Source organism: Quercus suber, unplaced genomic scaffold, assembly GCF_002906115.3.
Source record: "Quercus suber isolate HL8 unplaced genomic scaffold, Cork oak 2.0 scaffold_726, whole genome shotgun sequence".
NCBI classification, from domain to species: domain Eukaryota; kingdom Viridiplantae; phylum Streptophyta; class Magnoliopsida; order Fagales; family Fagaceae; genus Quercus; species Quercus suber.
This window is the reverse complement of record NW_027070166.1, coordinates 322,128-338,772: the sequence shown is the minus strand read 5'-3', so window position 1 is coordinate 338,772 and position 16,645 is coordinate 322,128. Positions and strand designations below refer to the sequence as shown.

The following is a 16,645-nucleotide window of genomic DNA, read 5'->3' as shown; positions in this document are numbered from 1 at the left end:
ATATTTATGAGTTATTCATGATATATGTCTTTGTTTTGTGTTTTGTGAAGTCAAGAATTTATTTGTTGATTTACTGTTTTTCTATCACACATGCGTTTATGCGTTTTGTTTAGTGTTTCAGGAATATACAGGTTGATTCAATTGAGCTGCTGTCTACATTTGCAACTAATGGATAATAGTTAGGATTGAATTTGTATTATGAGCATTATTTTTGTAAAGGGATTTTATTTGTAAACTTTGAACTTTTAATTTGTGTTTTGTTACGGATTGCCAAATGGGGAGTTTGTTAGGTTCTAAAGACTTAGGATTTTATGTATTTAGAACTCTAATGTGTATTGTTGGCAAACTATGATCAAAATAGGTTGTTAGTCTTGTTTAGACTTGCTCAAAGTGTGGGCGTTTTATGTAAAGTTGGAATCGAGTGGCTGCAGAAGTATTAGTGACTTTTGGCCTGGCTTGATCGATCGAATCTCAGGCAGAACGTTTTTCTGTAGAATTTTCCAACTCAGCCCAAGGCCATTAAGGATTAGGGTTTTAGACTCTTGAGAGAGAGAAAAAAGTGCCTCTTTTATATCTAGGGTTTTGTACCCAATCCTCTCTAAGTCTTTATTGCTCATATTTACGGTTTGTGTGAATCTCTTATGAGATCATTGAGAAGCTTTCCTTCACATAAACTTAGGGTTTTCAAGGTAGAGATTATTTCAACATCTTGATAATCAACTCGGTTGCTGCCATTGGAGCTTAAAGAATAACAAGCGTGGGTGCTTGTAGCTGATTGGAAAATCCAAGAAAGAAGGAGTCCGTGGATTTGGAGCTTGCATGTGGTCGTGTCAGTAAGTTCTACTGGTGGGTAGCATTAGGAAGTCAAGCGGGGAGCTTGTAAGTCCTTTTGTATGAACTTCGATTCTTTCAAGATAATGGATTCAAGTTTACTTTGAGGATAGCTAGGTCAAATCCTCCTCAGGTTTTAACCGTGTAGTTTCCTGGGTCATCATATCATTGTGTCATTTATATTTCCGCTGCTATATATTCTTGATATGATTGTTTGATTGTGATAACCTAGTTTTATATAATTTGACTAAGTTAATCACTTGGCTAATCAACTAGGTTAATACAATTGTTGTTTTAACGGGTCTAAATTTCTATCACAACCAACCAACATAGAGGCCCCTGAATGCCCGGATGGCCATGAAATTAACATGAATTAACTATAAAATCCTATCATTATCATCATCATAATATAGTAATTAAAGGCACTCATAATCCATGGCAAAAACAGAGGAGCATAGGGGTAAAAAAAAGGTAACAAATGAAGAAAAGAAAAAATTAAAATTAAAAAGAACCCAGTTGATGAAACAAGAAGTATATATCATATACCAAAAAGAAAGAAGGCAGTTGAGCAAGGTCATCACGTATGGAATGCTCGAAAACTGTTCTGTGGACTTGCTCTTTATAATCCTCCAGAACGTTAGCCTATATTATGTACCAAAATTATTCACAATTCCTCACATGAATCACACAAATTAACAGCTTCTTAGTAATAGAATATGTCAAATTAATCAGATATATATAATATAAAGACTAAAAGAGAGTAGAAAAGATTGTAAAAACAGGTCCAAGAATCAAAAAGAACAATACCCTTTTGGAGAAAAGAGTTAAAAAGGACCAAAAGTTGGCAAATTTATAAGAGCCAAAAGGGTTTCTCAAATGATAAGTATTGAAACAATCTGCTTGCCCCTAAATGCCAAAGCAAAATGGTTCTACAGAATGTAAGTATCGAAACATCACAGAACTAGAACTCACAATGATGTTCCATGCACACCTACCATCAAAATTCTGGACTAAGTGATTAATCGCCTGCCTATCCAACACTTGGTATGGACTCTCCATTTCAAAGACTCTATCCAACACTTGGTATGGACTCTCAATTTCAAAGACTCTATGGCAAACAACCTAACTACTCATTATAGCATGTGTTAGGCTACAAATGCTTCCCCTATCTTGGGGATTACAGAAATAACAAACTGGAGCCCAAGTCTCTCCCATGTGCCTTCATTGGTCACAGCATCGAAAACAAAGGTTACAAATGCTACTATCCACCTAGAGGATGCATCTACATTATGACCATGTTGTGTTTGATAAAATGACCTTGCCATTTTTCGCACCAACACAACTGTATGGCAATAATAAAATTGATGGGGAGCTCATTACATTCACAGATTAGGAGGCAACCTCAATCAACAAAACTATAGCCTTATGCCTTCCTTATTTCAGGATTCTCACCACCCGCCACAAATATTATACCAAGTCACTCACCAACAGTTGACACACCTCCTACTATGACAACTCCAAGGTACCTTAATTTTCATGTACCAAGGGTTACTCATAATATACATATTGTACCAAAATCCATCCTTTTTGCCAAATGTTAGCCTAGATGGGTTGCTGCTACGGATGAAAAAAGTTTCTGCCCTAAATGCAAATCTGGACCTCATGGCACCAGCACATCACCTTGGAATGAATGCCATTAGGTGTATATGGGTTTACAAAGAAAAATTGAAACAAAATACAGAAAAACAAACCATAAATAATCAAAACCCATTAGGCTCCAAAGGGAAAATCAAACCATAAATAATCATGAGGCTCCAAAGAAACCCATAAACCCAGAAAAACCCATCAATAATTCGAAATCCAAATTGGGGAAAAGGGAAAATCATGAAAAACAAACCTTTGTATCATGGCTCACGGTGGCTCCAGTTTGTTTTCAAGCTCCATGCACAGCTCTAGTGAACTCTGTGGTGGTGAGCTTTGATGTGTGGTGTGGTGGAGGTTTGAGCTCTGATCTAAGGGCTGTGGCAGTGAGCTTTTATCTGAGGGAGCTGTGGTTTTCTTTCTTCGTTCTCTGTTTGGGTCTGAGAACTTACTACCATCCACGTTGCAAGATTCTATTGGCTGGCGTAAAACACTAGTTTTACACCACAGCCTGATAAAATGTTTTCTCTTCAAAAAATACAACTAACATGACCAACAAGACAAGGGAAATGGAAATGATACTTTGGAAACCAAATAGACATATGATAGGATTTTTTTTTTTTCAAAATATCTATTTTTGGAGTTTATTTATCACCTAGATAGTAGTAAAATAACTATTCTCATTCTAAAAGACTTCATATTGCACACCGTTTGGTACATTGAAAACTAGATATTGTACAACATTTGGCAAAAAGCTTTTTGTTTTTGTTTTTCTCAGTTTATCTATATATATCTATATATATATATATATAAAAAAAATTTAACACAAATTTTTTTATTTAAACAAAAAGCTAACCTTCATCTTTCTGTCACACCTTTAGTATAAAAGTTACCAAAAATTATATATTTTGGTCTTATTTTTAGCAAATAAGCTATCAAACAACTGTGTGACACTAAACAAAAATAGAGTTTTCTTTTGATATATGACTTTCTTGCTAATTCTTCTGGTATAATTCCAAAATTAATTTTGAAAATTACCTAAAATACTGATAGAGGTTATATATGTTATAACCCCACCAATTTGATGTTCAAATTTTGCCAAGTTATTTATTTGGTGATATGACACCACCCTAACCCCAGTGTCAATATTGTTAAGCACGTCAAGGATAAACTTATAAAGACGTTTAAGGTTGCCAATTAAAGTTCACTTTGGACATAAGATAGAATAATTACGACAACCCGATGAGCACTTCATAATTCATATAGGTTGTTGCTAAAAAAAAATAATTAATATTGGTTGTGTCTATAAATATTGATAGGCCAAGAATGTATTGACTATTTGTGATAAATTAATCAATTAATTAGACAGGTTAATTAATTAAGTCAATTAACATGCAATACGCATGATAGTACAAACAAATTATCAACTAAGTTAAATGCAGTGGAAAATAAAGTTAACACGGTAATTTGTTTACGAATGGGGAAAATCTCCAAGGCAAAAACCTCACTGGATAAAATAATAAAGATGTTTAAGGTTGCCAATTAAAGTTCACTTTTGATGTAAGATGGAATATTTACAACAACCCGATGAGCACTTCATAATTTGTAATCTCGAATTTGTGTAAAAACACAAGAGCTATTTAGACCCCCAAATTAAAAATACGGCTCAATTGATTTTACTTTAACTTAAACTAAGTGTGGAATAGAGTAAATGCAAGTGAACAAACAATACAACTACTCTAGATCATATTCATCAAATCATAGCAGTAAAATGAAAGTTAAAAGAGTAAGGAAGAAGAATGCAAATGCAAGATAACACGCTAATGTGTTATCGAAGAGGAAACCGAAGAACTCAACAAAAAACCTCTCCGCCGTCCTCCAAGCGCTAAATCGATCCACTAGAGAATGAGTTGGAGTACACGAATAACAAAAAACCCTCCAAGCCTAGTCTACCCTATGTACTAAAGCCCTCCAAGCTCCTACTACCAACTGACTTGACAAAGCCTTATCTTCTCCAGCTCTCCAAATCACGCAATTCAACCTGATTGCATCCACCGAACAAATGGCTTCTTCCACTACTTTCCAATAGCACCAAAACCTCACTTTACACTCAAGATGGGTGTGGTAAGTGTTTGGACTATCAACCTCTCAAAGATTTGGATATGGAGAGATAGGAGTTGAGGAAAACCACAATAGATTGTGTAAAGGATTATGGGTATAACAATCTCTCACTCTCAAGGGTAATGACTAGGGTTTCTCTCTAAAAAGCACTTCTCTCAATATGTGGGTAATGTGGATATATATAGTGCGGGTAGAGACCTGGTGTATCAGATATGACAAAATGACAAAACAGAATGTTTCGCGGGTATCTCGCAGGAAGACCTTACCTGCGAAATACTCGCGAAAACCAGCTGTCACCAACTATTATGACTCTTTACATTCCAATCATGTACTGAGCACATGGCTTCACTTCGCGGAAAGTCTTCTCACGAGCTACTCGTGAAAACTCCTTTGATCTTCAATTTGTCTTAAGTCTTCACACATTCTCTCACTCACAACCCTTACAATGAAATCCCACGTAAAATACAAGGTACATAAAATTGAACAAAATTACAATCAAATTTGACACGAAATTAAAGCCAACACAAAATAGTTGTAAATCACAACTTTACAATCTCCCCCTTTGGTTATTCCGTGACAAAACCCCTAAAACAAACTCTATACTTAAACGTGAATTTAGGAACAGTGGTAAAACTCGCTTACACCTAATTTAAAAGCTGTGAAGCACTTGCATGTATACACCTATATCCTGAAACACTCGCACACAAACAAAACTTTTATTAAGCTTATGACAAATTGAATACAAGGTACATATATAAGCAAGTAAAATGCAATCAAGGTAATAAACACTATATAAACAATGGCGCATAACTTGATCAAACAAGAACAGTCATTAAAGAATGACTATAATGAACATTTAGCAAGTAAATGATCATCCAAACACGCAATGCAATTAAGAGCAATGCAAAAATCAATTGCATGTCTAACACACAACCAATGTGAAATACAAGAAGTATTTGCATCAAGAATACAAGATCCAACAAGGGCACAAGTGTGTCGTACTAAAGATAATGCAACATAATCTAAAAGTGAATGTTCAATATGTGTATAAAACACCCTTGAACGTTTAGACCCCAAATTACAAATTATCAATTCAAGCTTATAATCAAACAATAAATGTGTGAAACATGAACATAAGCTAAAACAGAATTGGTAAGCAATCTAAACCAAATAAAATCACATCCACATTAAAAATTAAATGGTAAAGATCAAGGGAAGAGAGATGCAAACACAAGGACAACACACGATGTATTATTGAAGAGGAAACTGAAGCCCTTGGCGTAAAACCTTTCCGCCACCTTCCAAGCGGTTAATAATCCACTTGAAAATGTAGTTGGGATACATGAACAACAATAAACCCTCCAAGCCTAATCTACCCAGTGTACCTAAGCCCTCTAAGCTTCTTACTCCAACGAGGTTACACCGAACCTTTGTCTTTTCTAGTTTACCGGATTCCCCTATAACCCATAGCATCAACCAATATGAATTGGTCCCTTCCTAACTGCTTCCCAAAGCACCAAAAAGCCTTCTCACTTATATGGCTATGGTGAGAAAATAATTTGGTTAAGAACCTCTCAAAGATGTAACAATAGAGAGGGTGAGAGTAGAGGGATTTGAAGAGTCTCTTATATGAAGATTGTGGATGAATCAATCTTGTTTTTCTCTAGGGTTTCTCTCTCAAAATTCTCTCTAGAAGCTCTCTACATTTTGTGGGTATAAGGGTTTATATATAGTGGTGTGTGTTTGGAATGCGAAGAGTCAGTTTTTTCAAAACAGAGCTAGCTGGTAGCTTTGCCTCGCGACTTGACTGAGCAGCAAGTTCAAGCCGTGAGGTAACTGAATGGCCAGTCTGGATTTTTTATCCTGTAGTGCAACAGCTGGCATGATGCTTCAGCTTCTCCGCATGCTTGGCACGTGACCATCTTCTGGCAGCTTGCCAGTCTCGAGCCACCCGCGAGTTCCAATCGCAAGTCCCTGCTTCTTTGCACCATCTTGAGCAATTCTTCACACTCTCTCACACACTACCCTTACATGATTCCCACCTAAATACAGGATTTCTAGATGCTGAATTACAAGTAAATTTAGCACGGAATAAAGCCTACAAAATGGTTTATTAAATTCAACCTTACAAAAAGTACTTAAAAAATTGCTACGAAGCAAGAATACACAAAAAAAAAAAAAAAAAAAAAAGTGCTTAATATGAACTGAAAGTTTTAAATTAAAGTAGTTAAAAGCTTTAAAAGAAAGCAATGTAAATAACCAATAGTTATAAAAACTATAGAGGCAAAAGAAAGTAGACTACTAAAAACAAAGTAAACTACTAACCACCAAAATGAACCACTATATCTATGATATGCTATGCGATGCTCCCCCTCAAACTGTGCAACTCCCCTCAAAACTTTCTCCCTTTTTTTACTAGAATGGCCAAAGGAGCTAGACCTGCTCAGATTATGAGTCGGATCCCTTTTGTTGCTGCCACTGCTCCATCATCATGTCTTCAATTTGAGACGATAGCACCGTAATCTGGCCTTTGACATAGGTAAACTGATCCAAGGTGTGCTGCACATGAGATTCTAGCATACCATACATCTGCTCAACCTGGCAATGAGACGATCAAGACAATCGGGTCCTTGTTCTTTTGCTTGGGAAGATGGTTGTGCAGAGCACTCTGGGGCTAATGTGAACCTGTCAATCTCTTCCTCCGTGTCCCCACCTTCTTCCTCAATATCGTCCCTTGGGATTTGAGGAATGCTGATTTTTTATCTAGTGATGTGGGCTTTGCTTCAGGTCACCGTATGAGCACCAATGGGATAGTCCCAACAAAGGGACAAGGACATGAAAGAACCTCAACAAACAAACTAGATCTCATTATTAATTGATCTGGTTACAATCCCATGTGGGGATCAAGTCCAATAATCAAGTCGCATGAGTTGCATGAGTAAATCCAAATGAGCTGACAGAATCTCAACAAAGAAAACATTCATAAATGAAATTTTCCCATTGCACAGTACTAATCATATATAAACAACAAACAAACCTTGAGGACTACATCATCTATGAGAGTTGGGACTTGGATTGTTCCCCCAAAATTGCCTACAATCCAATAAACCCAAAAAAAAAAAATTAAAAAAAAACAATTAGATCAAAAATAAAAGTTTTTTTTTATAAATAATAAAGATTTTATTAACAAAAAAAAAAAATAAAAAAAAATAAGTACTCTATGTTTGCAATGATAAAACACAAAACACCTAAAAAAAATACAAGCAAATCAAATAGAAAGATGAACTGAAGACTGAACATCAAAAATAAAAGTAACTTGAGACAAATGATACATACAACTATAGCTATCAGAAATATTGAACGCCAACTTGTAAAAAAGGGGCTAGGGTACCAAATTTGGTCATTGGCATTGGCTTATAAGTAATAAAAATTTCAAGAAACTTACTAATCATAGGACTTTTTTATTCCATACAGAAACAGATAGTTTCTAAATGTAATTCAATTATTTTTATCATTCCTCTAATGGCTTTTAGCGATCTAATAATTATAGAAACAAATCAAAATGTACTTAAATTTTCTGGTGCCAGAAAATTCTTGAAATATATCTTTAAAAACATCTATCTTTACCTTTATATTCCATCTTTTTGAAACCATAATCAACCTACAGACCCTAAAACCTTCTTCCTTAATTGATAATAGGTGACTGAGGTGGTGTAAGAAACAACATAATAGGTGACTTCCTGGAATTTGTCTACAAAACTCAAAAACTAACAAGAAAATCTTCTGTAAAGATAATTTTCCACATTTTCAAGTGTTAGTTCTTATCGTTTTTATCACCATACTCTTAGTCCATTTCCAATCTTCATCTTGGTATACATAATGAGAAGAAGTATATTGTGGGTACTCTTCTTTCATCCATTAGATATATACTATTTGAGATGTTTCTGTCCACAAGACAGAAAATAGGCTGGCTTCCAAAAATGTTGATTCAATCAACCACAAATACATGTTAAGAATATATATGCATCCCCAGGTCAGTTTCCCATGTGTATGACATTTAAGTTTAACATCTATTCACTTCGTAATTGTAGATTACTAAATTGCCCATTAGTCCAATATCTAATAAGTGTAAGTTATACTTATACATTAATGTTGAAAAATGACAAGCTTTGTAGACAATGGCTGCAAAACTTCTTTGACAACTATTTAAGCCAATTTTGATTATGCAGATGCATTTTGTTAGAATTTGGACGTGTTAATTTGAACAATTTGGCATTTTGGTATTTATCAAACTGTCTGTACTAGATTATTTCATAGGTTAAACTATTTGGCCTATGTGCATTCTAAACTATTTAAAATGGAGCTTATGGTTATTTGAATTATGAGAATTACTGTCCATATATATAAGCAAGATGATTGTAAAGATCATGAAAATTGAACAACTATTTTTTATTGTATTTATTGTCAAAATTTTAGTATGAAACCTAATTCATTCTTGTTTTCTATTTATATTGGTTACATTAGCTGGTTTAAATAATACACATGTTTTAATTATACAAGAAATGTTATGGAAATTGAATGTATACCAAACACAAAAAACATTCACAAGCTCATTTTCAAGATCGTTACCAAACACCAGAAAATGAGATAATTTTCCATAAAATACTATTTGAAAAATGACTCATTTTTCAGAAAATGTTAATGTTGAAACAAAGTATAAATATTCAGAAAAAGCTAAAGAAAGAATTTAGCTCTTTCTCAGTAAAGACCTGAATGCTATTAATATTTCCTAACGCTAAACACAATAGATATTTTATTCAAAAATTTCATACAACGCACTGTTCAAGACATCCATGCATTGCAGGCCACCGATGCCTAGAAAAAGAAGATATTGGAAAGCATTACCTGAGTAATACTCAAAACAAAAGATGACACACTAAACGAATATATATACAGTTACCTTAATGACAATATAAAGATCACCAGGTTGATTTCCATCAGGATCTGCTCCACCACTTCTACTCACCTTTATGGTCTCATCATTATCAACTCTGCAAATGGCAAAGGAGAAGAGTCAAGCACCTATAAAAACTAGCATATACAAAACCTATAAAACCAGTTATTTTTCTTTTCTTCTTAAAGCTTAAAAAACCGAAATCTGATTTCTGCTACCTGACGCAAACAGACCTGTAATTATAAAATAAAGCCTGCAACCCATCAATTTCATTCCAAATCCCTACTCTACTATATCCTAACAAACCATATACAAATTTTAAGGCCTGAATTAATAAGATCATGCATTAGACTTGGTAGCAGAACAATTTTTCTACACCAAGCTAGGATATGAAATTTTAGCAATGCAAACACCGGAGCCAAAAAACAAAAACAAAACAATAATAAAAAATCTTAAAATGAAAAAACAACTCGCTTTCCTTTGCATGACTTGCAGATATACTTAGACTGCGGAAAACATTCAGTGCAATTTTGAGACAACTTCAATTCCATGTGCCATCACAGTATGCATAAGATAGCTAACGCGAGATGAAAATTAAGGGTGGACAAAACTTCGTCATTTTTAGCAAATTATGGTCATCAAATTAATTTTGTCATTTTACTCTATTAACTTTGAGAAAGTTATCATTTTAATCTTTCCTTCAATTTCCTTTTAAAATTACTCTTTAAAAAACGTTTTTCTTAAATTTGATTAGAAATGATGTTGTTTTAAGATAGATAATGGTATTTTTGAAACTGTAATAGATGGAATGACTAAACACAACATTGTTAAAGTTAACTGAATAAAATGATAAAATTTAAACTTAATGAATTAAAACAATAATTCACCAAACTTCGGGTATAAATTGTATTTTGACACACACACAAAGAAAAAAAAAGAGAGATATATATATATATATATATAGTGAATTGTTTTAGGTGATAGTCTCTTAGCTTTCTCTCTCTTTTATTTTTTTATTTTTTATTATTATTATTTTTTTTTACAAATAATAACATTGAAGCTAGTGGGATGTAAAAGGGACTTGTTTTATCCATAATTTGACTCAAAAGATGGTATGAAGAAAGAGTGGAATGTGAATGTCGGTTTACTGAGACAACAAATCCTTCCATTAATTATCTCCTATAGTGTTGCTTAAAGTATCTGGTTGCATCTTCCCTGTGACTGCGTTCATATATTTTATAGATAAGAGTTTTCTGGCTATGGTGTCTGCTTTTGATAATTGTGTTATTTATCATCAAATTAAAACATTAATCGATTTTTGATGTAGGTAGGGATTGAACCTTAGATCTCTTATTTAACCATTAGAGACTTTACCAGTTAAATTAACTTAAATTAATTAACTAGAATTAAGACATGGGGGCTGTGTTTTTTTCGCGCAATGTATTTTAATAAGCTTAAAAAACACAAAGTGTAAAACACTGTGTAAAAGAATTTTACCCTGAGACTTATATCCTCATTAGTGTCATGCAATAAAGAAATTTATATTGGAATTTGGAATGGAAGACTAGCGGAAATTTATTCATGAATAAAATAACATAAAAAATATACACAAAATAATATTTAACGGATTTTGAATAATATGCAAGTCAAATTCATAGACTTTCATAATTAATACTAGTCTCATTATATGCGTTTCGTGTGTGTCACATAGTCTAAGGCTTTTTTTTTTTAGTATCATAATTTTTCATCTTTCCCAATTAGAGATTCATGGATTTTTCAAATGATTAATTTTATATATTTATGAACCACTGATACAATCATTAGTGTCATCATGCTAACTCCAAAAAATCAACATCCACACACAAACATATGATTTTAATACTATTTTGATGTTTATTTTTGGGAGCTAACCTCATGATACTCTTGGTATATCAGTAGTTCACAAATGCATAATATTATTGAACAAATACATAAACCTTAAATTGAGAAAAATGAAAAATTATGAAACTAAATAAAAAATAATGAGTCTACTTAAAAAACTAGAAAGGAACGTGGAAACGTGAAGCATGCATTTGTAAGTAATAAGAGAGAATAAGAGGAAGTCTGAATAAGAGAGAATTCTTTTTGGGTTTTTTTTTTTTTTTTTTTTTTTTTTTTTTTTTTTTTTTTTTTAAGTAAGGAATAGAGGGAATCATAAGCAATTTTAATTTTTTTTTTAAAAGAAAAAAAAAGACATAAAGATAAGAAGTTAAGAGCGGTTAAAGTTTGAATTGAAATCACCAAAAAAAGAAAAAAAAAAAAAGAATCATAAATAATATATTTAAGACTAGAGTTTAGAAAAATTTAGGTTTTAATTTGGATTTCAATTAAAGTTTAATTTTGCCCTACAAGTCTCATTTAAGTTTTCTAAATTTGAAGAGGTAAGCTAAATTTTAGAAAAATAAGGTGAATTTTGTATTTTAATTTTATACAGAATTTTCTAAATGGTTTTTATACTCTCAGTTATTTATTTGTTTAAAATAATGTTAGGAAAAAATATGGACGGTTTATATGGAATTTAGAAAACAAGGAGTAATTCACGTTCTGTATCTTTTTAATATATATGGAAAATAATACCACCCCTAGCAAACATAAACACAACTAAAGCTAACCAAATCACAACACCACTAAATTTCCACAACTGGAGACAACTTGGCTTATAATTTGGATTTGAAAAGACGTCAAGAGTCTATGTTCCTATCCTTTCTAGGAACCATTCTTTTTATATAGTCAAAAGTAGGGGTGATAATTTTTATCTATATCCATTAACTCACTCATTACTCACTTGATTTGGATAAGTCTTGACTCAAAAGTGAAAAATGAAAATGACAAAAGCTATACTTACACATTTCATCAGTTTTCATGCCTCTAAATTTCCACAACTAGAGACGACTTCACTTATAATTTGGATTTAAAACGACGTCGAGAGGCTATGTTTCTATCATTTCTAGGAACCGTTCTTTCTATATAGTCAAAAGTGAAAAATGAAAATGACAAAAGCTATACTTTCACATTACATCAGTCATCACAAAATGAAATCATGAAAACGTGTCGGAGACACATTCTGTCCACAAGGCCCCCCAATGCTGTGCTTATGATTGATGTCTAAAATTGCCTACAGAAACTCGAATTCAATTTTATATTTGTACGTGCATATCAAACTTTGACAACTGAGCATGGCACTATAAGTTTAAAATATTGGAGCTCTAAAACTACCATTGTATCTATAGTAACATAGTTATATATATATATATATACCGATATAAAAATGAAATTAAATTTCGTTAACCAAAAGAAACATAAATGTAACAGATACAAAATGTTCACCACTCCAAAAATACACCTAAAAGATACAAAGCAAGAAACTTGATAACTATTGGAATCCACCAAAAGACTAAAAAAAATAAAATCTGACTGATTTGGAACAATCTCTTACGCATGAGTAATGACATTGACAACTTACATGTAAGGTTGAAATTTATCAACCATCTTGTTGGCTTTATTCCGTGCCAATTTGCTTGTAATTTAAGCACTAAGTAACCCTGTATTTAGGTGGGATTATTGTAAGGGTAGTGTGTGAAGAGAGTGTGAAGAAAAGCTCAAGTATGCGCAAGAAGCAAAGTTTTGCGGCTGACTCGCGACTAGTAAGCCGCCAAATGCAGGCACGTGAGAAGCACACAGGGAAGCTGAAAGGTCGCGCCAGCTGTTGCATTACAGGACAAAAGTTTCAGGCTGGCTAGGCCGTTACGTCGCGACTTGAACTCACGACTTGGACAAGCCGGGAGGTCAAGTCGCCAATCAGCCCTGTTTGGCAAAAACTATCTCTTCGTATTCCAAACACACACCACTATATATAAACCCTTACACCCACTAATTTGAGAGGGCTTCCAGAGAGAATTTTGTGAGAGAAATCCTAGAGAAAAACAAGATTGCCTCATCACCAATCTTTACCTTAGAGACTCTACAAATTCCTCTACTCTCTTCCTATCCATTGTCATACCCTTGAGAGGTTATTGACCAAATCCTTTTCTCACCACATCCACGTCTGTGAGAAGGTTTATTTGGTGCTAAGGGAAGCAGTTTGGAAGGAACCAATATACATTGGTTGATGCTATGGTCTAGTAGCGGAATCCGGGAAGCTAAAGAAGAAATAGGTTCGGCGTAACCTCGTTGGAGCAAGAAGCTTGGAGGGCTTAGGTACTTGGGTAGATTAGGCTTAGAGGGTCTTCTACTGTTCATGTATCCCAACTACATTCTTTAGTGGATTATTTGACCGCTTGGAGGGTGGCGGAAAGGTTTTACACTGAGGACTTCGGTTTCCTCTTCGATAACACATCGTGTGTTATCTGTGTGTTTGCATCTTCCTTCCCTTTATCTTTGCCTTATATTTACTACTGTGGATGTGTTTATATTTGGCATAGATTAGTTATCAATTTTGTGATTCGCTTATGTTCATGTTCCGCACATTAATTGTTTGATTATAAGCTTGAATTGATATTTTATAATTTGGGGTCTAAATGTTCAAGGGTGTTTTAGACACATATTGAACTTTCATTACACTTTCTAGACAAAAACATCTAATTAAAATCAAATATTCAAAACACGACTAACAATGTGACCAACTAATTAAGACTCAAGAAATGGATAGAACACTTTGGAAACCAAAAAGTGATGTTGAGAATATTACAAATTTTATTTCATACACATTACAACCTAATGTGTAATCAATCATGTGAATTTAAGTTAACTCAACTAGTAAACTTTCTTGATGACGAATAAAAACTTTGAGATTTGAACTCCGTGTATACCAAAAAACATATTAGTGTCTATTAAGGCTCCAATACAACGCAACATTTGCTATGATCACTGTGTGCAATGGATACCTGTAAAAAGTTAATTGTTAGTTGGATAGGACATGCATTAGGGTGTTGTGTAGTGTTAAGCTTCTGTGTTGTAATGTGTTGTACTTCTTAGTTAGCTATTGTTGTTCTTGTAGCCAAATACAATAAGTGTAGTAATTTTGTAGAGTATAAGACTGAATTAATTATAATATGAGATTCATTGATTAAGAATATACTTAGTTCTCGTTGAGATATGATTTAAATCATTTTTATGTGGACAACTTGGTTTGTTGGGACAAAAAATCCAACCGCATTATCATGAACCTTTAAAAGTCAAGTCCTAGTTAATGAGAATATTTATGTTGGAATATCCGATTAGTGAAAGTGTATTTACATTAATGGTTAAATAAAAAAACGCTCACAAGACAAAATAATTAGTACGTTAGAAATACTGAATGATTGCATTGTATTTCCTATCTGAAAGAATGTACATGAGTGCCTTTATATAGGAGGCATATGAGTGCAGCATAAGTAAGAGTGTAGTACAAAAATGTGTGCTATACAAGTAATCTAGTTTGGGCCTAAAGCCCACAACACTATAATATACATTAACAGCCCCCCTCAAACTCAAGGTGGATGTGAGACCAACTTGAGGTTGTCAACCAAAGTACGAAGACGTGCCTTAGGATGTGACTTGGTGAAGATATCTGCAAGTTGATCTTTAAAGGAGACTGAGATTAGCTTGAGAGCACCATGGACAAGATGATAACGGATAAAATGACAATCGATCTTGATGTATTTAGTTCATTCATGGAAGACATCATTGTGAGCAATATGAATGACACTCTAGTTGTCACAATAAAGAGGAGTAGCAGAGGATGTGGACATACTTAAGTCTTTGAGAAGCCATCATAGCCAAAGAAGCTCAGATGTGATATCAGCAAGGGCACGATATTCTGCTTCAGTACTGGAGCAGGTCACATGAGTTTGTTTCTTGCTTAGCCAAGAAATCAGAGAAAAACCAAGAAGAAAGCAATAACCAGTGGTAGACCTGCGATCAGTAGGATCTCCTACCTAATTAGCATCAGAAAATGCAAGGAGAACAAGAGGAGACTGAGCAGAGTAGAAAAGACCGTGGAAGAGAGTGCCCTTTAGGTATCGAAGAATGCGCAGAACAGCAGCAGAGTGAGTCGATCGTGGAACAAACAGATACTGACTCACCTGATGAACAGCATAGGAAATGTCTGGATAAGTGACAGTGAGATAAACTAAGCTGCTAACCAAGCATTTGTAAAGAGAGGGATTAGACAATTATTTCCCCCCTGACAGAGTTAGATGTGCATTAAGCTCAACTAGAGTGTCAACAGTCTTGTTATTAGTGAGTTCAACTCGAGACAAGAGTTTAGAGGTATACTTGGCTTGAGTAATATAAAGTCCATCAGTAGAATGAGTGATTTCAAGACCTAAGAAGTAGCTGAAATGTCCAAGATCTTTCATCTCAAACTGTTGACTGAGAAAATTCTTGAATTCTTGAATGTCATTGAGGTCATCACCTGTTATGATCATATCATCCACATATAGGAGAAGTAAAATAGTGCCTTTGTCAGTGCGACGAAGAAATAATGCAAAATCATAACGACTGGCCATGTAACCCAAGCGAGAGATGGTAGAGTTAAATTTGGCAAACTAAACTCATGGTGCTTGCTTAAGGCCATAAAGTGCACGTCGAAGATGACAAACTTTGTTTGATTCAACAGAGAGACCAGGAGGAGGTTGCATATAAACTTCTTCACTTAAATCCCCATTAAGGAATGCGTTTTTGACATCCATCTAAAAAAGGCCCCATTTACTAGCAGCAGCAACAGCTAAGAGGGCACGAACATATGAGATACGAGCAACTGGAGCAAAGGTCTCTTCATAATCAATCTCATACTCCTGTGTAAAACCTTTTGCAATAAGACGAGCTTTGTAGCACTCAATGGACCCATCAAAGCGAGTCTTAATCTTATAGATCCACTTACAACCAACCACAGATTTTCCAGAGGGGAGAGTCACCAAATCCCATGTATGGTTTTTAGATAATGCATCAAGTTCCTCTTTCATTGCAATTTGCCATAAAGGGTTAGTAGAAGCCTCACGATAGGTTTGAGGCTCGTGTAGTGTAGCAAGGGCAGTGTAACAATGATAGTTAAGTAAACGTGCAGGAATAGATCTTACC

At 34.1% G+C, this 16,645-nt stretch overlaps 1 protein-coding gene across 1 annotated transcript; it reads right to left on the bottom strand.

Annotated features, from left to right (window-relative positions):
* Positions 1-15,336: 15,336 nt before the first annotated feature.
* On the bottom strand, positions 15,337-16,074 carry LOC136064649 (uncharacterized mitochondrial protein AtMg00810-like). The gene is made up of 3 exons (XM_065766622.1): positions 15,755-16,074; positions 15,649-15,700; positions 15,337-15,501 (listed from the first exon to the last, which is right to left on the bottom strand). Exons 1-3 carry the CDS (start codon positions 16,072-16,074, stop codon positions 15,337-15,339), a joined length of 537 nt encoding a protein of 178 aa, XP_065622694.1.
* Positions 16,075-16,645: the final 571 nt, after the last annotated feature.